This window comes from Struthio camelus, chromosome 2 (genome assembly GCF_040807025.1).
Source record: "Struthio camelus isolate bStrCam1 chromosome 2, bStrCam1.hap1, whole genome shotgun sequence".
Taxonomy (NCBI): domain Eukaryota; kingdom Metazoa; phylum Chordata; class Aves; order Struthioniformes; family Struthionidae; genus Struthio; species Struthio camelus.
This window is the reverse complement of record NC_090943.1, coordinates 71,395,859-71,422,853: the sequence shown is the minus strand read 5'-3', so window position 1 is coordinate 71,422,853 and position 26,995 is coordinate 71,395,859. Positions and strand designations below refer to the sequence as shown.

Here is a 26,995-nt window from a genome sequence, read left to right as displayed (position 1 = left end):
AGTCCTGCCTCTAGAGTAATCAAGTAAAGCTTCCTTACCAAACTTTTTTTTTTTTTAACCTGACTAAATTCTCCCCAAAGAATCAGATTTGGGCAAAGATTTAGAGTTTGGCCTTTAAAACAGTGAATCCTGATCCCACTTTTCCATACCATTCAAGATTTTGCAGACCTCTGTTATATCCCCAACAAACTAAAAGAGTCCCATTCTACTCTGTCCTTCCTTGTACAAAAGCTGCACACAGCTTTATCTTTTTTGCCCTTTTCTAAGCCTTTTCCCAATCTAATTTATTTGTTTGTTTGACATAGAAGGACCAAAACCATGCAGAAAAAACAAGGTGTGGACAAACAAATAGTTTAAGCATAAGTGTTTTCTGTTTCACTCTCTACTCCTCTCCTAATAATTCCTAATATAAATTGGCTTTCTTGACTGCTGAGCTTTAAGTCCATTTTTAATGGAAATATAATATGGAAATACTGAGATATATATAACAATAATATGGAAATACTGAGATCCTAAGATCTCACTTTTGTGCAAATCAGCTCAGAGCTCATAATTTTGTATGTGAACCTAAGACTGTGTTTATTTACATGCATCACAATGTTTACCTAGATCACATTTCCTTTGCTGGTTTTGCTTTGTTTTGTTTTGCGCAGTCAGTTTTTTGCCCAGTCCTTTGGTAATTCATCACAGTCTGACTTCCTCTTTACTATCACAAATAAATTAATTAGGAAACTTTGCCACCTCACTACCCACCCTTTCCCCCGGTCATTTAAAAATAAGTTGGAGAGTGTTTTATTGACACAGCTTTATTATGTGCAGACAAATCACTGCCATTGCTGCCTATGCTGCCACTAGCAATTGCTTTGATTTAGGAACCAGTCCTGTAGGGCTGCATCTCAGCCACGGTGCTTGGGAACTTTCCCAAACTCCCAAGTCTGGTTGTGCGTCAAAGTCATGCCCGGACCCCATACCATTGACCCACTTGTATGTTAGTCTCACTCTTTCTCCTGATCCTACACTTCTTTTCTGTGGTTACAGGAAGGTGATCTAGGAGTACAGGCCAAGCAAAATAAATCCAAGCCCATGTTCTGGCATGGCCTCTAGTCTTAATAACTGGAGAACCACAACTGCCGACTACATCACAGTGTACCCCCTCTGTACAGATAACGTCTGCAATCCTTCTGCCAAAGGCTGCCGGGAGTAAAAATAGCTCAAATACTGTTCCTTCCTAAAAACCCAAGCACCCTCCCTATCTTTCTTCCCTAAAATGTAAACAGGGACAACTTTAACTCCCATCCAGGAATTTAGGAAACTCAGTTACCTAATTTGAAAGCATCAGATTTCATCAGATGTGACTCACAGGCACTGAGTCCTCGAACCAACCACCCCCAATCCCCAGAAGTTTATCTGGGCAGAAGAAACAAGAATCAAAACAATCTCAAGACAGTTTATAAACCAACTAATACATCAACAATATTTGGCAAGAATCTTCTTCTAAGGGTAAACAGGCAGCAGGTTCATTCCCGATCCTCACAGCTACGAATGCCTAATATGACAGCATACAAGCGTTAGCCCCTGCATCCCTCCTCTGCCCTTCACTCAGCTTGTTTTTCAGAGTTGGAACAAATAAGACAACTTCGGAGCAAGTCTCCAGTTCTAGATGTGTGCCCTCCACAGAGGGCTTTTGCAGGAGGCTCCAGCTGATGGGATTACAGCTCTAGAGCTGAGCAAGAGGACAACTACTACAAACTGCAGCAACTTCAGCCCTTACAATGCCTCATTGTAAGTCTGTCCATGCCACCTTTCCTCCCTGAGGTGCTGTGGTGCACAGGACAGCAGTGGGATCCTTCTCACATGCAGTATGCTTTTGGAAGAAAAATCTTTTTCTCTGTGGCAGGCTTTTATTTTTAGCGTCCAACCTCCCCAGTCCAAGTACTCCAAAGTACAGCTATGTCAGATGGATCCCACTCCTCAGTCACACTGCTGTACTGCCCACGTGCCTTCCTTACACAACATGGATAATTTACAATTAAAAGCAAATTTACATTAACCAAGATGTCTATGCTTGGCACGTACCTGATGCATATTCCACTTTTACTCACAGGCTGCCAAAGAAGCTTTTTTTTGGTCTCATTGCTGACCTGAAACCCTTACGAAACTCTTACAGTTGTTTACCAAAATGCACCAAAAACAAGTTCCCTTCACCTAATGTTTCAGGTCACAGAATTCAGGACATTAATAAATAGAATAAGATTTAGAACTATTAGCATAACATTGCATCAAAATTTCTTAATATAACATAATCTTCTTTGCTACAGAAAAGAAAGAGGTGTTTAAAGGCTAACAATCTCATTTTGCATCACGGTGCAGGGATCCACAACAGTCTCTGGTATCTCAACTTGTTTGCAGATCCATTTTCAATATTTAAACCACATTTCAGATTTCCTTTCAGCAGCTGACACCTGAGAAATAGGCTTTTTTAATTTGTAAAGTGGGAAAGCTTCCAGGGAGCACTCCACAGTCCAAAGGCTAGAGGTACTTGCCTAGCTCTAATCAGCTACTTAATCAGGTTTTTTTTCCCCCCTCCTTCTCTTCATCAACAGTTCCTTCCTTGACATGAAGGACTATCTCACTCACCATTTTCTTGCAACTGACATTTTCTATAAGGCGACCAAATTTTGAAGAATTTATACGACCAAAAAAAAAAAAACTTAAATGGCTTTAAGTTTAGACTACGTACTCTGAGAACACCATAGAAAGATTTAATTACCTCTCAATCATCATAGGCTGATGAGGGAAAACACACCAAAGAATACTGGCAATGTAGACTTTATAGAACCAAAGATTCCTACTGTTACTGAAGCATGTTGTATTTTATACAATACTTACAACAGCACTATAGAAAAGGTGCAAGCATTACTGGCAGGTCAGAGGGTACAAAGGAGAGACTATCTACTGCTTTTGAGGAACCTGCCACAAAAACGACTACACTAGAGGACACTCAGATGCTATATGATTGAAAAAGTTAAGAAGATGCACTTGCATATTATGCCATAGTCAGACACGGTAACGCTTTGCACTCCTGTCAGTAAACAGGATTTGGCTTGTAGACTCGTTTCACTTATTTTTATTAGTTGATAGAGAACTATTAAATGATATGGGGAAAAGGATGGATAGTCCTTATATGTTTTGGAAGTTTAAATACATTGTGATTTTCACCAAGCAAAGCTTTAACAAAGCAGTTAAAAAAGGCTATCTGATTTTAACAGGTGAAGGTAGAAGACAAAACACTGTTGTTAAAACTACACACCCATGTAGAATACTTCATATCTCCATCATAACTGAGTATAAATTACAGGTTTTACTTTGACAATTGGAGTAAGAGACAATGGTCCCAACCTGGCATGAATGATCTGTGAAAAACAGAAGACAGACTGATAGTATTTACGCCTGAAAGTTGTATTCCATATTGCTTTCCAGTCTGAATTTGTTGACTGAGAACTGTATCGCTGCTTTGATACTTAGGAGTTCTAGGAACAGATGTGTTCATACATCCATTTGCACTCATCTCTGCTTGTGACCACCACAATAAGAGCTTCTGCTTTCCTCAGATCTTTTTCCTGCAGATCAAGGTTGGCTTTTCCACAGCTATGTGGATGGTGTGGCTCAGAGTCCTTCCAGGCAGGGCTTCAGATAAACGGCCACCACAATTAGGTATGTAAGCCCAGCACACAGGGAACAGTAAGCAGCCATGTCTAGAGTTTTCCTATGAGGATCACCAAACAATGAAATAGAGAAACCACCTTTGCTTCACTGGTGTCAACAGCTCCACATATCACAAGTACTTTAGGGAGAACATCCAAGAACAGCATTCCACAGTTGAGACCAGTGGGGTGGGATTTGTCAGGGTCTTCAACAGATCCAGCACCAATTTAAATATTGTTAATTTATTATGCACAGCAGTGATCCAAGTAGATGTATTGTTTTCAAGAAAGTCAAAGGACCAAAGATGATGACAACATATGACTGCTTATGCGTTTCTGGACTCCTTGAAGAAATGGTAACACTGTAAGAGAACAGTGTCAGCCAAGACACCCTGCAAACTGGTAAAAAGTCAAGTCTCCTGAGCAAACAACTTTATGTTTAAAGACAGAAATTGCAAGTTCAAGTAATTATTTTGTAGTACGATCGTAACAGCCATCTAGCGTGAATCAGACTCCAGTGTATAGAAAAGCCAGTGCTCAGGAACCTAAACTGAATTTACAATGAATAAATCTTATACTACTTCTTAAACCTAGATCTGAATGAACTGAAGACCAGCCAGATGATCACTGAAACCAGCAGAAATGGAAAGGAGAAAATAGACAGAAGAGACAGGGCAACAGGTTAATCTCTGTGGCAGCTCATGCCAACAGTACCAGCGCACCACAAGAAAGGCATGTTAAACAGCTGATTGCCACCTGCAGATTCTTTTGGATGACCAGCAGGTTGCCTTCTTGAGGTGCAAGAGGGCTTACAAATGCCATGGCATGTGACAGCAGAACAGAATCAATTACAACAGTAAAGGTATTAACGCTATACAAGGAAAATTCCAACGCTATACACCTAATAGTAAACAGACCTTATTCCTATTGTATAACTATATACATATACACATCATACATATACACACACTGGTACAAAGCTACACAAAACAGTAACGATATTTGAATCGGAAGAGTATAATCACAATAAAGGAACAAAACCTTTCTAAAAAAACCAAGGTCGTTGACTGGGATTGATGCCCAGGCTATGCAGCTACGGCTAGACCCAAAACCAGAAGTGAACATGGTCGGGGGGAGGGGAGAGAGCCCCAGAGGGAAGAAATGGCACCTGTGTACAGGGCCTCCCGGGAGTAACCCTCTGGACAGGTTGGTCTCCGTTCCCAGGACGGAGCAGGTGACAGCCCCCAAACAGGGCTGGGATGCACAGCTTTTGCCAGAAGCAGTGACATTCAACTCAGAGGCCTCCCAGATCCCCTCCGGATGGGATGACACCCTGATGCGGGGGTTGAAGCGGGAGAGGTTTGTGCCAATCCCGGGGGTTATGCTTACACTCTACGCAGTGCAGTGCTCCTACCCGGTGGGGTGGTAGGGGTGAAGGACTCATGAAAGGTCCCTTGATGTTCCCCAATGGCATCCCGGTCAGGGGGCGGGTTGGTAGCAAAGTCCAGTGGAGCCTTCACCCTTCAGCGGTGCCCGGCCGCTGCAGCTGCTCAGCATCTTCAGCCAGGGGAACGTACCTACTAAAAGGTGGCTGGGCGGCTTGATAGCTCTGGTAAGAGCTGCCTCAGTCCCTTCCTCCCCAGGCATGCTGGTCTTCAGCGCTGGGATCTTCAATGCGCTCGTCCGTTGGGCTTTGTGATTTCCACCTCCGTATCTCCAGCACCTCCCCAGGTGCTTTTGCCTGGGGGTTTTACAGCTAGGCCCATCGGGGACATGGTCACCCAAGAGGACTAAGCTGACCAAGCAAAACACGCACTTTTGCTCCAGCTATTTGCACACCTGACCAGAGTGGGAATGAGCACACGGCTTAGGGAGCCTTCTCCAAAGCTCCCTTGATCGACAGTCCAGGCTACCTGATCCGAGAGAGCCAATCACTTCAAAAGTAAAGTGCAAGAACCTTCTGGCGCAGTACCTGCCCTTGTAGAAAGGGCACGGTGACTGGCAGTTTACCTACTAGCATGTTCTCCATTATATCCTGTGGTGGTGTTGCCGGGGGCTTAATTCACCACAGCCTTTCACCGAGAGTGGAACAAATGAATAAAAGAGAGGAGTGTACATGCAGGTGAGCAACTGCAGCAAAAGCCTCTAAACACACAACTTCTACAGATAGTTCAGACCTTGCTTTAAGCCTGATTATATTGGTTCAACTTCACTTATACATTCACACAAGCAAATTAAGTAGCTATAAGCACACCTAACTTGGTTCAGCTTGATACCGTTACATCAATCTCACTAAAGCACCATAAACAGCAAGTTTAGAAGCTTGCCCTGTTAAACTTCAGCCAGGCAGCAATTGCTGCCTCGGACAAGGTTCCATCACTAAGTGCTTAAAACAGCACGTACTGGCAATCGATTAAAACTCCGTCTGGAGCAAACACCAAAGCCAAGAACCTCCTTCTCCATACACATGTCCTCATTGAGAGTCATGCTTATATTATGGCTACATAAGTGAAATTAAGCAAGAAGGTAGATTATGTCCTTCGACCAGCCTCGCACAGCCTAGATGGTGCTACATACAGGTGGAAGCCCTAGTTGTCAGACTACCTGTATTAAAGGAGCAGAAGAGGCCACCTATAATGGAGTGATCCTTATTTTCTTGAGTCTTAAGAGACTGATTCCAGATGAGGTTTCAAGGCTGTGAATCCCAAGAAGAATCAGATATCTACACTCTGATCTTTTTAACTGCACTGTCGTCTGCACTGTCGTCACCCTTCACGTGCATCAGCTTTGGTAGCTCCCCTGCTCACACTGAGTCCCACTCTGAGGCACTATTTCTCTTATATGGTATAGGAACTGTAGCTAATTAATTCAGGGATGACAGTTTTGCTTCCAGGAAACATGCCTACAAGTGTTGCAATGCTATTACATCAGCTTTGCTTCCATTTTTGAATCTAGCTATAGATACCAAGCAACAAACAGATTAACACTGTAGAACAATGTCAAAAGGCAAGCACCTAATATAATCAATCCCCAGTAAACACCATGACTAATTCAGTGTTGAAAAGAATACAAACCCACCCTGTCACAAACCAAAACAAAGCTGCAGCCAAATGCCACTTCAAGGCCACAAGAAGTCTGCGAAACAACAAAGTACTAGCACAAGACAACATCTCTTCCATGAGGAGTACAAAGTAGATATTTTAATACCATTTGGCTCTCAAATACTTGACAAGCTAAGTTTTAAAAATGCAGAGACTGGACTTTCCATAGTTAAGTTAAATGCAATGGTTAACCTTGGGCTCTTAAATATATTGTTTATTTATAGTTAAACGTTAACATCTTAACCGAAATCTGCAAGCATGCAGGGACGTTCTTTCAGTGATGTTTCTGTTTAAACTGAAGTCCACAGTAGCCACACGTTCCGGTTTTTGTATCCTTGTCCTGTAAAAAATAAGAATACAGGAATTGCCAGTTTCATTTTATACTGAATTCGTCTTTTAAAAAAAAAAATCACAAAGTTTCCTTTATTTATATGTGTCATCTTAAAATGGCTCAATATAGCCAAGGAATAGAGCAGAATCTTACTTGAAACATTGGAAGCAACAAAAACAGTATGAGGTTCGTGCTTGATTTATCATATGCAGTTTCCCTTTTTGCTTCTGCCATCCTTTAACATAATTTCAAATCATAATTTCAAAATTGAGCCAAATGATTTATTTCCAGCTGTAAAGGACCCTCCTACTGAGCTAGACATCTTAAGTCAGTTCAGTCACATCTGTTTTAATGTTCTGAAAAAGATCATTTCATAATTATTTTAATACGAAATAGGACTTGGCATTTTCAAGTTACATCCATATAGGATTTTTTTTTGCCAGTAACAAACTGACAGTTACTTCTAGAAGGAAGGAAAATTCAGGAAGATTCTGAGAGAAAATCCCAAAGAAAAAGTTTTGGAGAATAGTAGCAGATACTACCAGTATAAAATTTTATTATTCTCTCCAAAGGGTAAGGGTTTGGGGTTTTTTTTAAATTTAGAAGTGTGATTGACTGCAGGCTGTTGTAGTCCATCTTAATACCACAAAAGACAAGACAGCTAGGTAGACACTATGAGATCTTCCATGATTTAACAATATGATTATTCACAGTCATGAAATTAAGTGAACTTAAGCTTTCCCTTCCTTAATACAGGATTAGCATTGAAAAATCAAGACTACCCCCCGTCCCAGTCTGGATTTAAATCATTAGGACTAGCGGAAACAAGTCGATCTAATACTATTCTCTGTTTGCAGACATTAGGATTCAAGAACTTTACCATAGACATCTTATAACTTGATCTTTAGCACAAAAAGATCTTAAAAGTCACAAGAAAGACCTACAGCATTCCTCTGGAAGAGCAAAGCACAAGTCAAAGGAAACAATGTCAATTCAATAGCTCAGCAGAGAGCTTTAGAAGTTGACTAATGGATACAAGCTTCCCGAGCTTTATGAAGTAAACCCAGACCATGTGACTTTGAAGAAAATAAAATGAATCATTACAAAGTGTTTACTTTATTCAAAATAGAAGCGTTTGAGATGATAATTGGGAGTTGCAACAGTGACACTAAAAAAAAAAAAAAACACCATTTCTCCCCCACAATTCCTCTGGATATTAAACAAATGTCAAAGCTGAGGTAAGCAAGCAAAGATTTTAACTGTCATCTGCATTCAGGGTCTGTCCAAGAGCAGTACCAGAGCAGCAGGCACTGTTGATTCTATCGAGTTCATGAGTAGCTATATATTCTTACTCTCTAGAAATACACTAGAAACTATCATTACTGTCAGGGTAAATAGGAAAATAATGAGACATTTATTCTTCAATTCTGATCATGATGGAAGCTTTCAATCTTCAGAACTACCAAAGACTACCAAAGTTCCCTATACAAACACACTTTAAGAAGATAAAAAGCACTGAACTAGCAAAATTCAAAATAAGCCACGTATTCCTAAGAAAATTTCAAATGTATCTTCAATTTACACAGTGGCATTTAGATATTCAGAGTAAGCATCTCAAAACATAGTAAGCAATTATTTTTACTTACAAGACGTTGCTTCTTCTTACATATTACTTCCTACTTCATTTCCTTTTCCCTAAGATCTCATTGACCTAGCAAACAAACCCAAATTAAGTGCAAAAAATTCCTGGCAACTTCAGCGGAAGCTCTCTAACTCTTCTGGGTAGAAATCTTAGTATTGTATTACATATCAAATCAAGTGAGTATCTCAGGTAGTTACACCTTTTTACCTCATTAAAGAAACATGTCAAAAAGCAGATGATCTTACAAATGAGAATTAGAAGGCAAAACATTCTATATAAAGAACAAAGATATTACCAAGTTTATGTATACTTTAGGATGTCCCAAAGCTCCACCACCACCATCGCATGATATCACTCTGCTTTCAACTTCACTCACAGGCTGCTCTGCTATTAAATCAATGGCAAAATTCCTGTTCACCTGCAAGAGAAAAAGGAAGCTCTTGAGATATCTTCCCTACTCAAACAGAAAGCTATTGCTGTTTACCGCCTCCCCAAGCAGTTCCAGCACAGCCATATTAAGAAGTTCCTACCTATGTTTCTTCCCCTCCCCTCTGCAGTTGTAACAGCTCTCAGGGCTGCGCTATAAACCACATCAGTGACCCGATTGTGTTAAACTCTGCAAAAATATTCCCCCTGGCCTGAAACAGGGCCACAGCAGTGGTCAGGTTTACAATGTAACCTAAACAGTTTCAGCAAAGCGATGGCACGAACAAGCAACCAAGAACAGAAGATATTTAACCAGCACTATCTCTGTACTGTACCTTAATGACTATATGATAAAATTGCAAAAGACTCCCCACTGATAAACTCAAAATAACTGTGGGACAAGGAAGATCAGGTAATTTAGAGCCTCTCACCATGCGCCTAATTCCATCACTGCACATAAATCTCAGGAAAACACTAACTTGGTGCATAACAACAGTTAAAAAGCAAATTGTTCAAAGTTACAAAAAGAAAACAAACCCATAAACATCATTATGCTAATCTATAAAACCATACTATACACATTTCCTGAACACCATGTCATTGACAGTGGGACTTTTTACTAAAGCTCATCTACGTGGACTGACACATGTAACCATTTCTGGACAGTGCTAGGCCTGTGACAGCATAACCTGCACCTAAGCAGAAACTACCGACTCAGCCATAGTGCTTTCCTCACTCATTTATGTCATCCTCTTCCCATTAGCTCAGAGCCAACACCGAGTAGACAATCATCGCTACACCTGCCCCCTCTCCCCTCCCCGGCCATGTAAACATACTCCAGGAAGGGAACTGTCTATTTCAAAGACAGTTCTATACACAAGAAAATATAAAATACTATATAAACCTAAAGAAGGCACTATCAGCTGCTCTATGTATAAGGCTCATAAACATGCTGGTATTTGACTGAAAACTAGATTCCTAGGAAAAAGCATAAGATACCTAAGTGTCCATTAAATAAATCCTTAGGAACTACAACGATTATTTTACATAGTTCTATTACACAATATCTTCAGATTCTTTCTCCAAGCCTTCAATGAAGTCTACCCAAATTTGCATTTTTGGTACAGCACAGGAAAAATTAGTTTTGTTAACACAAGGATTTTCTTTACCTAAAGTTGATAGCTTACAAAAAGTTAATGTTTTGTTAACTTTCAGTTTTGAAGCAAATGGACAACATCAAGAACCTCACGACTTAGGGCCCACGTGCACAAGTCACATGCAATCTTTGTTAACTTGCAAGGATTTTTACTGCTGCTTTTCTTAACAGTCAAAGTTTTGCATCCTTCCTTTTATGCTAAAGAAAGGAGGAGACAACACCTTGATGCATCTCTGCTTCAAGATCAGAAACAGAGCTCCACTCTTCCTAACCCAGTCCTATTTCTTAAGCACAAAAATATCTGTGGGAAGAGTACCTCTCCTCTCACATCCAACCATTACTTGTTTATGATTCAGCCTACTAAACAAGAGTCTAGGAGTTTGCAGAGAAAGTGTGCTAGAGAAAAACTAAAACATCATGAGAAAAAACTGTGAGAAAAAAAAAAAAAGAGGGAGGAGGGGGTTCAGTTACATACATCATGTCCCTTCAATTAAAGTACAGTAGGAGTTTGTGCGGAAGGGGCCTTTTTTCCTAAGCCCGTCCAAACAGAACACTCCTTCCTCAACGCATAACTCCATGAGCGATTTTTTTTCTGGCAGTAGTGCCAGCTTGACAATCCCATTGCTGCTCGTTTCCACCTACTTGCTTGTGCCAGTACATTGTCTGTGAGACTGAGCGATAAAAATCAGACTTGGAACTGACCCAACTCCAAAAATCCAGAGAAAAAGAAAAAGGTTATATTTAAACCAGATCAGCTCTGGTGTCAGGTTCATTTCATGGCTCCAGTTGCTGTACTGGCACAACAGAAAGAGTAGAGCTGAAGCGGAAACTGCCGTGTAGTATTAGTTTCTGTGGTACTTTAAGGATTATATAAGGAGAAGATTACACTATTCTGGCTGCAGCAGATACAGTTTAATAGCTACCATTCTTTGTTTTCTCACAGCTCCTTGTCTTAGGCTGTTGCCAGAGATCATTAATCTCACAATTCTGGATTTTGAACATTCAAACGGGCAGCGTAGAGAACAATGATTTCAGTTAAAACACACTGATTCCATTACCCAAACAATTAGACTGGCAGAACTGAGATGACAATACCCCATAATCTGGACCTGTGCCTGCTGGGCACGGCAATTGCTCAGGGAGGCTATGTGCAGAACCAAGGTGAGGGCCCAGGCTTTGTTATCAGGGACACTTGCATCCAAAGACTGTATTCCGAAAGGACTAAGTAATGAAGGCTGTATTTGTTAGATAAGAAGTTAAGTTCGGCTAAGAGGGGCACCCTGAAGAAAAAAGGAAGAAGTAACTGAGAAAGGACAGTCACTAACTTCACAGGCTAGCTTTAGCACCAAGGCAACATTCACACTACAGACACTGCTATAATATCTAATACTAGCAGCCGAGACATATTTGGGGAACTCTTATGTAAAGGCAAAGACTAGAAATATATTTCATTGCTAAGCTCAGTTTAGGACTGTTTCAGTATTTAACATGTAGGTGTTTTTCCAATTTCATAACTAAAAAATCTGGCATTAAATCTTGTTCAATAGACTTAAAACTTTTGTGCTGGGAAAGAGAAATTGGGCTGAACCCAAAACTCAGGGGGAATAATAAAAAAAAAAAAAAAGGCAAAAATAGTTGTTCATGAAAGCACAGCAGAGTGACACGTACCCTAAGATATACTACGGCCAAGGAGCTTTTCTTATGAAGTTACTGAAGTACCACAAAAACAAGAGTGGCATTAGGAAAAGACTTACTTTCTCAGGTATAAGTTAGCACTATCCTCCCAGAAGGAGACTACTGAGACACACCACAGGGCTCTGAAACAGTATAAGTGACGTTTTCAGTTAATTATTTCCCATTTAGAATTCCTATCTTTGCCAGGTAGCACGGGTTTAATAGTACACACCTTATGAAAGCCACCAGGCTACATTGTAAATTAAGCAATATTAAAACTCGAGATCAATTTAATTCATTCAGTGTAATTTAGAAAGGGAATATTTATATGTATTATATGTATATGTATTTATATTTATATGTAACTACATTAAAACCTATCACATCTTATGTTTAATACTTCTGTGTTCTATTACACATACACACACCCCTAGCATTAAGACTAAGAGACTAACCAGATACTCATATGGTGGGAAATGCAATACTTCTAAATTCAGTAAGTCATCTTTAAATGACATCTGTCTTAACCAGAGAGAAGACTGAGGGTCTTCTGGGCTTCTTTTTCCCCTCCCCTCACAACTCTTGTATACAACAGAACGAGTGTTACCGGACAGTTACACAAGTAAGGACAGCCATAACAGTACTATGGTTAAATCTGAATCTTAGTTTCTAGCACAAGTCATGGACAGTATATGACCATGTTATTCAAGAAGTATCATAATAGGTATGTAAAAAACAAGTAAGTAAATAAAACGTTACTGGTATCCTCAGCACATTACTTAGCAGTAAGAAATGTTGAGTATGCTAAGATCATACATGAATTCTACCGTGCATTTCATTTTCTGAGTGGCTATTACTAAATACTTAAAATGATATTCAAATTTTCTCTTTCACCTTCTCTATTTAAGGATGTTCTTCCAGCCGCAAGTCACAAGCAAGTCACTGTATGTGAGGTTTACTGAAATGAAAAAATGCTACCAATTTGAGTAGCAGGCATGTACTTACATAATGAAGCTTACTAGACTTCTTATGTCAAACACTTATGTCTATAACACAAAACCTTCACCTTAATTTTCACACCGCTCTTTCTAACAAAGTACATCTGAACAACACTCTTACTTTTGTAGCTCACCAAAGAAGAAAAACAATGAAAATATCCTGCTGTTTAAGGTTCCAAACGTAGCATTAGCCCTTCCAGGCCCAACTCCATACCACTTTAAAAACTTACAAACCTCTGCACACCTCAGCCATCGTTTTCCACTGTTTTACTCTTAAAGCCTACCAAACTACTGCAAACTTTGTTTTCTGTCAAAAGAAGCTGCCTTATAACCATGATCAAACAGCAAACAGAACTAGGAGGGTACACAGAAGCTATTATATGTGGTCTTGAAAGAAGACTTTTCACTTTATAAAAAGAAAGAAAAAAACAAAACTAAAAACAGAATAATTAAAAAATCAGAAAAAGAAACCTAAAAACAGAATAACTAAAACAGAAAAAAACAGCAAAATCCCAAATTCAACTTTTTTTTTTGATGACCATATCAAAAGACATCAATATCAAACATAAGAATGAAAACCATTCCCGCTCCCCTGAGGGAAAGCAGAATGAGCTACCTCCTTTTGTCGTCCAACAAATCTAATTCTTCTGTAATCGCCTTCTTCGTATACCTGAAATACAAAATAAACTTCATTTTATTTAAAAAGCAATGACCATAAAGAACACAAAGGCTTAGAGTGCTATCAAGACCAGATGATAGATAAAACTAAATCTAAATCACTTCCTCAGTTTCAAATATCATCATCTTGTAAGCAAGTACACAATGGGAAAAGTAACTTTCATTTATCTTGCAAAGGATGATGGTATCTGTGAGGCAGGGAAGAAGGAAGCAAGGAGATGGGGAGGGGTGCTAAAGCCAGTAAACAGAAGCCTTAGCTGTTACCACAGAGGAAAAGAGAAGATTTACTAGTTATAATGCTGGTCCCTGATCCCACACGGCCATCTGGAAGGTGAACTAAACTAGGAAATTTCATTTTCACATGTTTGTGGTTGAGGCAAGTAACCACAGAAGTAATCCTCCAACATTAACTCCAGTCAGTCACGACTCTTATGTTTCCACAAAACATTACCCAACCCTCCCCAGTTATGAGCTCAGTTTTTACATTAAAGAACAGGTAAAATGAAGCTAGAAGGCACTTACATAAGATGAAAGACAGAAAAAGGACATATCAGGAAGGCATACATTGTGCTTTTAATGTCTGATCTACATTTAAACTTCTATAAGTCATTACGAGAGAACAGGAAGATACTTTAGACCTTTGGGAAGGAAGAGTCTATTAATAACTTATGCTCTGTTTCCAGTTGAAATGTAGCTTCCACTCACAGATTTCACTGATTACTTTCTTAGCTGGAAGAATCAATGCTGTCTAAAATTTACCCCCTCCTCAAAGGATGAAGCATCAAACTGCATCTCAAGCTTCTTTTGGAAAAGCAAAGCAGATCAAGACTCTTAGGTTACTCACTGCACAGCCTTTTGCTCTACACTTCTTAAAAGCAAAGGCGGAAAAAAGAAAAAGAAACTTCACAACCTATTCTATGCTTCAAGCCTCAAGTGGGAATAACAAAACTCCTGGCTATGCTTTAAAATCAGTGATGACCACATAAATCAAAGTTGCCTCCCAGCCTTTAATCCTCTGTTTCTACATCAAACGCAATGTTTCTCTTTGCCATAGTGTCACCCTGGAAGTACTAAGTTGTTTGTCCATCATGTCAGCACAAGCATTTTCAAAAATCATTGTTTTCTTGGACAAGTCTCCCATCTCCTCAGGCTAGCTTTAAATCCTAGCTTCTAAACACAACAAAAATGCAAAGGTGTTTTTTTTAAGTGTATGAGGACAGATCATTACTAAAATATAAAATCTTAGAAAAGAAAAAAAAAAGAAAGCCTTGTGGAGACAGCACTAAACCAGTACTTAGAAAACACAGGATTTATGCCCAAATGTGCCTATTGCCTGCGGGATGATATTAGCAAAGTCACATTCGTGCAATTCTGTTTTTCCTCAAGAGAAAAACAGAAAGCTTATTCTTTTTATAACATACTGTGTTCTAAGGACAAAGAGTTTAGCCTGCTACAAAAGACAGCAGTATCCACGAAAGTGGTGAAGAGGTCTCTGTGACAAGATCTCTAGGTGAAAAGAAGCTCCTGATGCATATGCAGCTACAGCCAACAGAACATTCTTCTCTTGTTCAGGGAATTAATACCGCTACAATAGCGGGACAAAACATTCTCTGCTGGTAATATACTACACCTTATAGTAGACAGTTCAGCTGATTCAACTACAGCAAACAGAAACTGCAATGTAGACAAAATACAGGCATGAGAACTGCCAGACTATCTAACAGATCCAGGATACAGGAAGTACAGAATCATCCTTTCCAAGAGGTACCCTCCTAACTGTCAACTTTTCAGCTCTGTTAGTTATCTGCTAACTACTAATGAAGCCATTCTCAGTAAACAGTATTTTTTTGAAACTACATATACCTTTTGTCTACATGTTATCCAACAGCACCAAGTTCCACAGTATAAACGCTAAAGAAGCACTTCATTTTGCTATAAGTCTGCTTTCGGAGAAAAAGCTGTACCCTGTCTAGATACTCACTTCAGAAAACTATAAATACTTATCTTCTAAAAGCTTTCTCTACCTGTCATAGATCTATGCTCCTTTATCTCAAGCCTTAGTCACCACTTAAACTTAGCAGCTTTCTGAAAACGTTATTGTAATAATTTAACCCTAACCACAGCCAATGGGCTATAAAGCTATGAACACTTTGAGGTTAATATTCTATTTAAAGTAAAAGCAAAGGCAGAGCTGGAAGACGTACACAGCGAAAGTACTAGCTTGCTACAGCCACAAAGAACGCAGACAGGATAAAGTCTTCAAAGCACGCAGCGTTTTATAACCCGCACTGCCGTAGTCGGAAAGCCCTAGGAGATTTCAGCCACGCAAGCCCCCCCAGAGAGCTCCGTGAGCCAGAACGGACAGCTGCGAACCGCGCAGCTCCGCGAGCCAGCAACTCGGAGCAGAGCAGCAGCGCCCTTGTCAGCCTCCAACTTGGGAGCAACGAAACACCTTAAGCGGGGCCTGAAGAAAGCAGCTCTGTGCCGATCCGAGTCCCCCGGGGCGGCACCTTCCGCCCCCCTCCCCCCGCGGCCAGCGGGGAGGACGCGGAGCGGGACAGGCGCCCCCCGCAACGCCCCTCCGCGGGCGGCCCAAGCCCCTCGGCCCGCCACCGGCCGCCCTGAGGCCCCAACCGCCGCCTCCTCCCGCCGCAGCCCTCACCTGCCCCGTGTGCGTCACCAGCTCGCCCGTACCGGACGCCCGCACGCCGTAAGGCCGAGCGGAGGCGGCGGCGGCGGCGGCCACTGCCAGACGCGGCGGCGGCGGCAGCACCGCGCGGCTCAACGGCGGCAAGCGGCGGAAGGTCGCCCAGGGCGCCGCCATGTCGAGGCAGCCACGTGACGCCGCACCGGCACGCGCGTGCGCGCGCGGGCACCCACCGACCCGCCCTCCACCAGGCCTCGCCCCGGACCGAGGGGCGGGCGGCGCGCGTGCGCGGGGCGACGCGCCGCGGTTCAGGGGTCACGCGCGGCGGCCGTTGACGGACGGAGGGCAGCGCCGAGTCGGTTAGTGACCTGGGGTGGCGGTGGCGGTGGCGGTGGGGGCGAGGCGGCGCGCGCCGCTGCGGGGGGAGGGTGGCGGCGCGGCGCGGCGCGGCTCCCTCAGCCCTCTCGCGTCCCCCCTCACAGACGCGGAACATGCTGTCCCTCCTGGCCCGGGCCGCCGCCGCCGCCGCCCGGCCGCTCCGCTCGCCCTTCTCGCCGCTGTGGAGCGGGGCGGCCGCCGCCGCCGCGGCGCGGGCCCTGCTCGCCGGCCCGCCGCTGCCCGCCGTGCTGCCGCTGGCGGGGCTGAAGACGAAAACGTCGCTGAAGAGGCGCTGCAAGGACTGCTTCTTTGTGCGCCGGCGGGGCCGGCTCTACGTGGTCTGCAAGACCAACCCCCGGCACAAGCAGCGGAAGATGTAGCCGCGCGCTTGCCCTGCTGGGCGGTTCACCTCGGGTGCCTGGAGGTGTCTCCACAGACAGAGCTGCTGTGAGGCTCTCGGAAGGAAAAACAATAAACCCAGTCTTTGCGTCTTTTTGTGTGTAAGCCTGTGACTCCTGGTTCCGACGTCTGTGTAACTGCACTAGTTCCCTTATCGCTGGCAACTGGCTGGCTTCTTACACCTGACTGCTGGGGACCCCAACCAGAAAATGGCGTAGGTGACAATTCTGGCACTGAACTCTCAGATCGTCTAAGTTAAGTGCTTCTCTTGAGGGTGATTGCCATAACTTCACTTCAAACCATGGAAGCTCAGCACTGAAATGAAAAGCCTCAACTTCTGGGACATCACTTACACAAACAGTCCACTCATTGCTGAGTCTGAAGAGTTAACTTCACTCTTACTGGCTCGGAAATGCATTTGTACTTGATTAAAGCAAACTGAAAATTAATACAGTTGATGGTGCATTATTACAATGTACTATAAGTCTTTCTTAAAAAAAACTTTCATATTGAAAGCTCTACAATACAGAACCAGTAGTGTCAAACTCAGGTGGGGATTTAAGTGGCAGATACTCAAATATTATATTGCACTGAAATACAGTGTTCTAGCTTTTGGCTTGGTTCATGGGTGAGGTAAAAAAAAATAACTAATGAGTTACAGCAGGCATAGCCTCATATAACTTCAGTAATGCCAATATAAATAAATCTTGCTACTTATTTTTGTCGGTTTTGAGGGGTGGTGGGGGGGGTATTTTAATTACTGTAAAGGAACGTGAGGCCTTAATCTACAATTCTTTAGGTTTTAGTATGTAAAGCTATCATTTAATGATTAATTGCCTATTCAGGTAGATTCTGAAGTGTTCTTAGCCTCTGCCTTTTGCTGAGAGGTTGCCCTTGATGGTCCTGATGTACTTGCTGTTCTACCAGTAAGAGTTTCCAGAACCCTAACGCCAACAAAAACACAGTGACTAGAAATGGTTGCCTTTTGGATGGAGTTTTTTTTAACTGTTTTTGTAGTCACATCAGGCTGATATCTGTGAAACCTAGCCTAATCCCGCTCAGCAACAGGGAGTGAAATTTAGGGATAGGATTACTGCACAGAACAAAGGCACGCAGCTTAGTATGTTTTCATTTCCCCCTTTAGCTCAAGACTTAAGTTCAAGCGTTTACACTCTACGGAAGTTCAGGATTTAAATGAGGCTGGCTTCAACATCTTATAATTAAGAAAGAATTGTTCTATGATTGAAGCCATTGAATTTAGCATTGCCAAGGTCACAAACTTGATTTAAAGTCATTTGAATTCAGATGTTTGACGCGGCTGTAAATTATTTATCAGTCATCATCTGAATGGTCAGTTTTATACCTGGGGTGGAGTTTTCAGATAAAGTAATGTTCACAGCCATTATGGAAAATGGATATTTGGTAGTTTTGGCAGAATGTTGAAAGAGGATTATAGGACTGATATAGGATTGATATAGAAGGCTTGACTTGTAAAATTATATTTGTACTCTGTCATAGACTTGAAAAATCAGTAATATAAAAATATAAATCAAGTATAATCTTGAAAAAGTAATTTTGCCTTTGCTTCTATTTCTCCTTCTGTTAAATGGGAGTACCGAATCTCACTCGTCTTTCCAAGTACCTTTTTATAATTAATGTCTGCAACTTGTTAAAAAAGTGTTTTGAACAAATCAGATTCTGTAGCTTTCTCTAATTTGGGTGATATCATGAATGTGACTACAGCTGGCGGACGTGCATGTTTATTTTAGGCTTATTTACAATGCCTATAAAATGAGGAGGTGAAATAGTGTGGGGCAGTAGCCTAGTTGTTGGTAGATCAGGGTTTACATCCTTTGTCACAGACTTTCTAAATGTTGTGTTACTTAAACAGCTTTTTTCAAAGGATAGGGTACATAACTGCTACTTAAGGTACTCAAGCCAAAAATTTAGTCTTAGAATACTAAAAATACCAATCTGTATGAATTCCATACTTCTTGTTTGTATGGAGTTTTTCTGTGTTACTTCTCCCTCCTCCACAACACGGGGGCAGAAGATGGAGGGAATTGATAAGGAGAGCACAGTGAGAATGGTGATGGCTTAGGGAGAAAATAGGACCAAATGGCATAGGAATAGCACAGGAATAAGAATCATTGCACTAAAACTGAAATACGACTCATATTCCAATTACATTTTCAACCTCTAGTTTCCTGCTGGTTTTATGTCTGGGTTACCCCTTCCAGCAGTTCTTCACCCGTTCTCAAATCCCCATGAGGAGGTAGCAGTGTGACCACTCGTGTCCCCTGTGACGGTCTCCATTATACGGTTATAAAAATAATATGCAGTTGTGATTGACTGAACTTGCTTAATTCCTCAAAACCGTTCTAGGAAGTGAGATTGTCTTTCATATTCCTGATATGCAACAGGTGGTTATGTATTTAGGTCAGTTGGAGGAGGAATCTTGGAGCTCATGTATATTAATGAATGTCAGACTTTGTCTCGGGCTGTGTGTATGGGAATTACTGCATTGGTTGCTGAATTGAGGACAACAGCTCTTTAATAATGACAGGTGAGGGAGAAATCTTTCTGAACTGTACTACTTGGGGAACTGTGTCAGCTTGGATCAAGGAGGTATACTGAGCTTAGCTGACTGACAGGTGACTTTTCCAGATTCTGACACCACCAGAGCCAGTTTCCCAGACCTCGCTAAAATAATAGCTTTTTTTTTTTTCCCCCTGGAAACATCTTGTTGCTTTTCGTATTATTTTATCATGCTGCATAGCTAAGCAGAAAGATAAAAATAAGCACAGAGGAGAGCACATCATAAGAGCAATTGCTGATGCCTTTGTGAAAAATTAACAATTGGAAACTTCATTTGTGCAGAGATGAAATAGATTAATTTTCCATCCTTAATATCAGTAAGTCTATGACTGTTCATGGGAAAATTAAAAGCTGGAAGAATTGTTTAACAAAGAAGGTAAAACAAACTAAAAAAAATGAAACAGCAAACCCCATCAAATACTGTTAAACAAGGGGGAAAAGAAGTAAGAAGCAAACTTCTTTCTGATGTTTAACAATGCAAGAGAGCTCAATAGTGCTGTTGCAGGCACCATTTGGAATGTCTTCTGTGCAGTTCCAGGGTCTTTCTGTGGGTTTCAGTGAGCTTCATACATTTGGTGCAAGACAACTTTCATCGCCAAAGGTAGTTCAGATACAGCTGCGGTGTCATCACATCCTAATGTTCTGAATCAACAAGGGTAGATACACCTTTGCATATACTGATGACAACTATCAAATGACTTTTAAGGCACAAGTTAAGGATACAGTAGTCCCATTCACTTTAATATTAAAGACTGATTATCCATGTAAATACTTGTATTCCTTCCATCAGAGTTCATCAGATTATTAAATTAGAGCTTAGAATCTGTACCAGTGACTTAAGCCAGAGTGGGCTGAGTGTGATGGTCCCTGAGCTTGAGATAGAGCTGGATTTTCTCACAAGCCGGGATGGCTTACCTCACCACACTTGTACTGGGTCATGTCTTATCTGTCCACTCTCCTCTGCTCTCCAGGTCAGGGCTTTTTTTCCTATAAGAACAGGATTTTTAAAAACTGTATTGAAGTATCAACCTTAATAACACAGAAAACTCAGGTTAAATGCTCCTGAATTTTACACTCACCAATCCTGCACCACTTCACCTGATGATCACATTGTTGCTACAGCTTTGCATTAGGAGCTCATGTGTGTTTTCAGTTTTCTACAACCGGTAAGTGCTTTACACATGCATCCCAAGCAACCCACCCTTCTGCTGGTGTAGCTGCAATTTCTGATTGCTAGTTGTACAACTTTGTGCTTGAATGTAACAATTTTTTTTTTCACCCAGGACTAGTGTGTTGAGCAGCATAAAACATTCTCTGTCTTTCCTATCATTATTATCCCTTTGTTAATTTTTGTATTTTCCTGAATTTATCTGCGCTTGATGTATTTCACTCCTAGTTCACTAATAAAAACAGTATCGTTAGTCCTAATACCTCTGGAACCACAATGCAAAATGCTCCAATTTCATGTTGGTTCTCCGTTAGCAGTTTTGTTTTGACATCTGTCATTTAAGCAGTTCTCAATTCATCCATATATATCAGTGGAGGTTTTTTAGACTTTTGGGATGTAAGTCATCTCCTGAGTCAACTTGAATCACTGGTTTTGTTCTTGCATCTTGTTCCCTTGGTCGTCCACACCACATGCAAGAGGGACGGCTTCTGGTATCCTTTCATTCCCTAGCCAAAACCTAGAAGCAGGTAAGTGGCTAGACTGCTCCAGCCTGTTCTGATATGTAGTATGGTTGGGACCGTGCTGGATCTCGCTCCTGCAGCCTGGACCAGCTGCTGTCACCCAGGTTACGTACACACAGGTCCCTGCATACATACTAGCTGTTGTCTGTTATCAGGCAGTATGGATAAATAAGGCTACTGAAAAACTTATCAAAAACTTGGGTTATTTTTCTTAGAAACAGCAAATAAGAGTGAAGGATGTTTTACTGCTTTTTTTTTTTTTAGTCTTCTAAATTTAGAAATGTATAAGGGGGCATGCTTTCACAAGGAAAACCAATGTGTCTTTGAAATGTTAGCCAGTATGTGTCCAATTCCTAGTGAAGGCAAGAGAAGTGTACTTCCAACACTTGCTAGCTGGGTTGGAAAAAACTCCAGGCTTGTTTTAGTCACCCAGCTTATATAACCATAAAATTGCCCTTCTTACATGGGCATTTTTATATCCTTTAAGTAATATTTATGACATGTTAAAAAAAAAAAAGACTTTATTACCTATCAGAAATACGCATGAATTTGGATACTGCAATATTTAATAGTAGAAAAGAAATACGGCATAGTGATTAAGATTTTGGAATTTCAGTGATGTGGTAAAAGCCCACTCTAAACCCCGCTTATGTAAGCGGGAAGCCTGAATGGCTTCAACAGGCGTCCGTGGAAGCGTAAGAGGCGACGCACACGTCCTCCGCAGAGCAGCGCGCTGCCGGAGCTCCTGCCCCGCCACAGGGGACGAGGTGGATGGGAGCTGTGAAACCTGCCCAGTCATTCCTGCCTGCACAAAACAGCTGATCTCAGGGAGGGGGAGACCCGCAAAGGCAGCTAAGATGCATTTGTAATACAAATTCGAGGGAAGAGAGTTTCCTTCCCAAAAGTCTTCCTATTCTCAGCTCCGAATAGTAGGCGATCCTGCCAAATTTATATAAAAAGTAGGTGCCGTATAAAGACAAATTTTATTTTTTGTAGGAAATTTAATGCACTCCTCTTAAACAGTCTATTTTTAGTGATATCTTAAGAATTTTTGTGCATGTTTGTATATATGAAAGATTTGACCGGAATCACCAATCTTCTTTTTTTTTTTAATAAACCAGCATAAAGTAGAATTTATTTACATAATGCAATGATCCATGAAGGTTACCATAACATCAAGGGACCATATTAACCGCTTGAATGGAATTCATTAGAAATTAACTACCACTTAAATTAATTTTCCCACATTCACAAGGCTGTAATGGTGGAAAAAGGAACCGTCCATCAGCATGTCCTGACAGGAGAGCTGTCACTGCTTTTATTTATAGGTGAATACATTAACCCATGCAGCAGCCTTTTCAAACCAAATCTTGAGCTTCTGTACAAATAAGCTCCTTCAAAAGACTTTTCTTTTAATAAGTAATCCAGCCTCAGTTAAACAGCAATGCACACTGCATAACACTTTTTCCACTGGCTGCATAACACAGCCTTGATCATTTCTTTTTTTTGTTAAGAACAACAGAAAAAATTGCCCCTAAAAAATCCAAACTTCACACTATATGCACTTTATTTTCAAGGGTTAGTATTGTTGATTAGATTTAGTTAGTAATAGTGATTGCTTTATTGCTCTTAGTTTAACTATACAAACACAAGATTTTCTATGGACTTTTCTACTCTTTCATTTTGTTACATTATTTGAATTTTTTTAACTGTCTTACAATTGAGTATATGTGCGAGTCTCTGAACGGTAGGATGAAACCCAATGGGACTTGTCTCCTTTGTGATTTAGGACCTTTTGGCAAATTTGCAGTAATTCATATGAATTTAAGCTAAGGAGGGAAGGAAATTTGTAGCACCTATTAGACGACCGTAGTTGTCACAGACTAATATAGTGTTAGAAGATGGTGTCTTTATCTATATAACCTTGTACCTGAAACACTTTTAGGATAATTTCCTGTACAGTTTACTCAAATAACTTTGCTCATGACCTAAGAGCTGGCACTTACCAACTAATAATATTTTTTATTTTCTTTTTAAAGGAAAAAGTTCAGTAAGAAAATGATAAGGTTGTCAGCTTTTAAAAAACACCTCCTATCTATCCCCAATAATATTGCAATAACTAACTCTAATCAAATTTATATTTTTTTCAGTCAGATGCTACCATATCGAATAAACAGTAGTGACACAACAATACTAAATGTGGCTGTATGCCAGCAACATTGCTCACTGAAGTGTCGCATTGCTGTCAAGAAACAGCAGATGTGAACGTCATAGTGAATCTAATAGTGTTTTGACCACTTTCTGTTATGCTCCTCAACGGTTTCTATACCAGTGTCAAGAGAAGCTTCCCAGCACAGTTTCTCATATGAGGAATTAGGAGGGTGGGTGGCCTTCCCGTGTTACAGTGGGCTTTGCTGTGAGTTTGTTGCTATGCTCAGACACTTGGCAGGCACAGCAAATAAATATATGAGCTTTTTCTGGGGTACCCACAAATCCCTATATTCGAGGAGACTAAAGGCTGTCCTGTTACTCCAGTGATAAAATTGCACGTTGTTATCTTTTCTGTTGCCCTCTCTGAACATAATCTTTACAACAGCTTCTCAGAAATAGAGAGATGCTCAGAGCTAAAAGTATAAAAATAAACTCAGGAGGTGAAAAGAAAATACTTTGAAAAAAATTCCCCCAATAACATATGTTGTTTTCCATTTCAGTTATTACTGAAATATGGCCCAGCTTTGCTGCTCAATTGAATTAAAAGCTTGCTATGAATATTGCCTAAAAAGATGATAGCTGCAGTTGCAGTCAGTCTCAGCCTGATGTCACATATCTTAGCAAAGAGTTTGTTCATGTTCATTTTTCTTATCTTCGGTAGTTACATTTCTATTCATTAAATGACAATCCATAAATACGTCTACCAATGGCTTATGATGCTATTCGACTGCGATACATGCAAGTGGTGTTTCTAATGTTCTCAGGAAAGCACTCTCCTGCAAAAGTAGCAACTGTCACCAGTATAACATGAGATGAGTTTAATATTTAATGGTTTTAGAAGATTTTAAAATCCTTACAACCGCTATTTTGTCTAATTCTTCCACATTATATATGGCACTGCCTTTTAGTTTGTCTGATTTGTACACTAATGTACACATATAATGTATTATAATGTGAATGAGTCGGACAAACTAGAAAACTATGTCATCCTACTTAGTTCTCCACAGGGACTACAGTTAATTTGGTTAATTGATACAATATTGACTAAGCAATGATGCTCACTTCAGTCAACATTTTTACATTTGTTACATTCCCTTGCCTGGTTCTGCTTTTCTGCTTTATTTCCTTTTAAAATTTAAACATCCTTAAAAAAAAATCTCTTCTCAATTAATGCATTTCATGATTGAGGAACACTGAAATTAACTTTTAGCCAATTAAATTTTTACGAGTATTTGCTATTGTCGACAGTAGTAAAAACTTCTGTTTCAGCCACATCGATAATTAATTTAGAAGCACATGCCTGAAATACTTCCCCACATGCGAAGGCGCTGTTATTGTCCCACAGCTTCCCTCACAGTCATCCTGGTGACTCCCTTGGCACTGGTACGCCATTATTTTGTTGGCAGCATTTTGATTTCTGCATGCTTATGATTAACCTGTACAATGTGTTCCTCTTAATGCAAAGCTGTTTTCTTACCCCTTCAATTCTACAAACTGGAGAAAGCATATAGCCGCAGGCCACACAGAATAATACCAGTGTCAAGCTTTAAAAAACATATTTGTTTTGTGTCCTCTAAGGACAAATGATAGACATGTAAAAATGTTTTCTCTGTTTCTCTTTCAGGGAATAGTTACTTTAGAATTAACTTCTGTCACAGAAAACATAATTTGAAGCATCTACTATATATTATTTCTGAGCATTTCTGCATTTAAAGAGGGAAAATAGTACATTGTGTAAGACATGCGTGATTACAAGGTTATAGAATCTCTTTATGTTTCTCTTGTTGTTTTGGTGTCCTCTTAAGAAAAACATGTCACTGGAAACAGAAGAGCATCCTTCCTTCAAAAGTTGCAGGTATGTGATGCTATCAAACAGTACAGCATAATGAATGTAATTTGTAATTGGTTTATAATACTTTAAATTCCTACATCTCTAAAGCACTCAATAATCTTCATGCATTCCAGTCATGTATCACTTTTGAAATATGTCAGAGGACAGAAGAGATTTTTTTTGATACACCTTTGGGTTCTGATGATTATACGTGCTGTAACCTGTTTCTTCATAAATGCTTTCCATCTTTAATTTTGTCCTCTTCAAGATACAATCACCCTAGTGTCCTTCTATTCATAAAGATTGTTCTTTAACATACTTTCTCTGTCTTACCTATTTGTTAATTCTGTTTCTCTGTGATATCAAGCATACTTCATTTCATGCTTCATTGTCCAGGTTTTAGTTTCAGCTCCAGTATATTAAATGTTCCTCCTCTTTTGCTCCATATTTTATAGTCGACAATACACAAGCATTAAAAGCCTTTCTTGGGCAAAGAGAAAGACTTGTGTTCTTAATGTGGAATTCTCTTCCTTCAGAAACTCGATTGACTTGAAATTTTATGACTGTAGAAGAAAAATAAAACTCATTTGAGGCAAAAAGTATCTGGACAACACTTATCTGAAGTTCAAATATGAGCAATTATCTTTCTTCCCTCCCAAATTCCCACCTCTTCCCCTTGAAATAAAGAAAAAAAATCTATATATTAAAATGGAAAAAAGATAAAAGGAACATCTGTATAATTTTTTTTTAAGTCTACATGTTGTTAGGAATTTTATAGACCCTTGTTTTTGATACCAAAATGTTCTACTTCATCACATTGAATCACTGTTGTTTGAAATCTTCAGTTTCCTGCCTGAGTTGTTCATAATGGATCTGACCACAGAAGAAGAATTCCAGAAACTGAGGAAGTCCTGACAGAAGAAGGCCACCTCAGAAAGGTCTCTCAGAAACCCCGAGGTGAATGTAGAAGAGCTGCTGGTTATATCAGAGTCCTTGGAGACTGAAGAGATGCTCATATAAATAGTCATGGTGCACCCTATCAGTAGCTTTCTTTTGATCAAAGGATAGAAGGTGAAATGACAAATGATCCTGATATGTCAATTAATGAAGACCCTGGAGAGAGCACAGATCATCATAATAGTTGTGGTCCATGAAAGTACAGGTCTGAATGGATCACGTTCCCCACACATCTCGTTCTCTGTGCTGTAGTGAAATGGCTTCTCTATGATCTTACACATCATGTTGAGAAGTAACATGTAGCACCTGATTGGCTCATGAAGGCTGACTTTCTTCAACAGCAGAGTGAGCACAGCCCACCTCCCTGAGAGAAGGAGCATACAGCTCCCCCAGGACCTGGCCAGGAAGGTGACATAGCCTGGTGGGATAAAAATCCACACTTAGTGCCCAGAGGTTTACTAGTGGGCACCCAACAGAGCACCTGCAAGGATTTGGCCTGAGAGGGAGTAGTCCCTTCAGTTAACCCTGGTCACACTGAGGCATTAGGGACCCAAGAAAGGGTAGTGAGAGAGTTC

The 26,995-nt window shown here is 40.6% G+C and overlaps 1 protein-coding gene and 2 long non-coding RNA genes across 3 annotated transcripts in view; 1 reads left to right on the top strand and 2 right to left on the bottom strand.

The window, feature by feature from the left end:
• Positions 1 to 6,875: 6,875 nt before the first annotated feature.
• Positions 6,876 to 16,639, bottom strand: NDUFS6 (NADH:ubiquinone oxidoreductase subunit S6). The gene is made up of 4 exons (XM_068936285.1): positions 16,373 to 16,639; positions 13,649 to 13,702; positions 9,074 to 9,196; positions 6,876 to 7,145 (listed from the first exon to the last, which is right to left on the bottom strand). The coding sequence occupies exons 1-4, from the start codon at positions 16,532 to 16,534 to the stop codon at positions 7,080 to 7,082; spliced, it is 405 nt and encodes a 134-aa protein (XP_068792386.1). The 5' UTR covers positions 16,535 to 16,639; the 3' UTR covers positions 6,876 to 7,079.
• Positions 16,597 to 17,583, top strand: LOC138066387 (uncharacterized). The gene is made up of 2 exons (XR_011139820.1): positions 16,597 to 16,716; positions 16,840 to 17,583. It is a non-coding gene; the product is annotated as an uncharacterized lncRNA (long non-coding RNA).
• A 2,397-nt stretch (positions 17,584 to 19,980) lies between these two features.
• Positions 19,981 to 26,995, bottom strand: part of LOC104145278 (uncharacterized) — a 114,179-nt gene continuing 107,164 nt past the window's right edge. The window contains exons 8-9 of the long non-coding RNA XR_011139821.1: positions 25,797 to 26,026; positions 19,981 to 20,719 (exon numbers count right to left, since the gene is read on the bottom strand). This is a non-coding gene — a long non-coding RNA (uncharacterized lncRNA). The remainder of the gene's footprint in view (positions 20,720 to 25,796; positions 26,027 to 26,995) is intronic.

Bases quoted from the DNA above. Each gene is read 5' to 3' on its own strand.
- NDUFS6 (XM_068936285.1), bottom strand. From the start codon at position 16,534: ATGGCGGCGCCCTGGGCGACCTTCCGCCGCTTGCCGCCGTTGAGCCGC. The intron at 13,703-16,372 runs GTGAGGGCTGCG...TTTGTATTTCAG, and splicing joins TGGTGACGCACACGGGGCAG to GTATACGAAGAAGGCGATTA. The intron at 9,197-13,648 runs GTAGCTCATTCT...TTTCTCTTGCAG, and splicing joins TTGTTGGACGACAAAAGGAG to GTGAACAGGAATTTTGCCAT.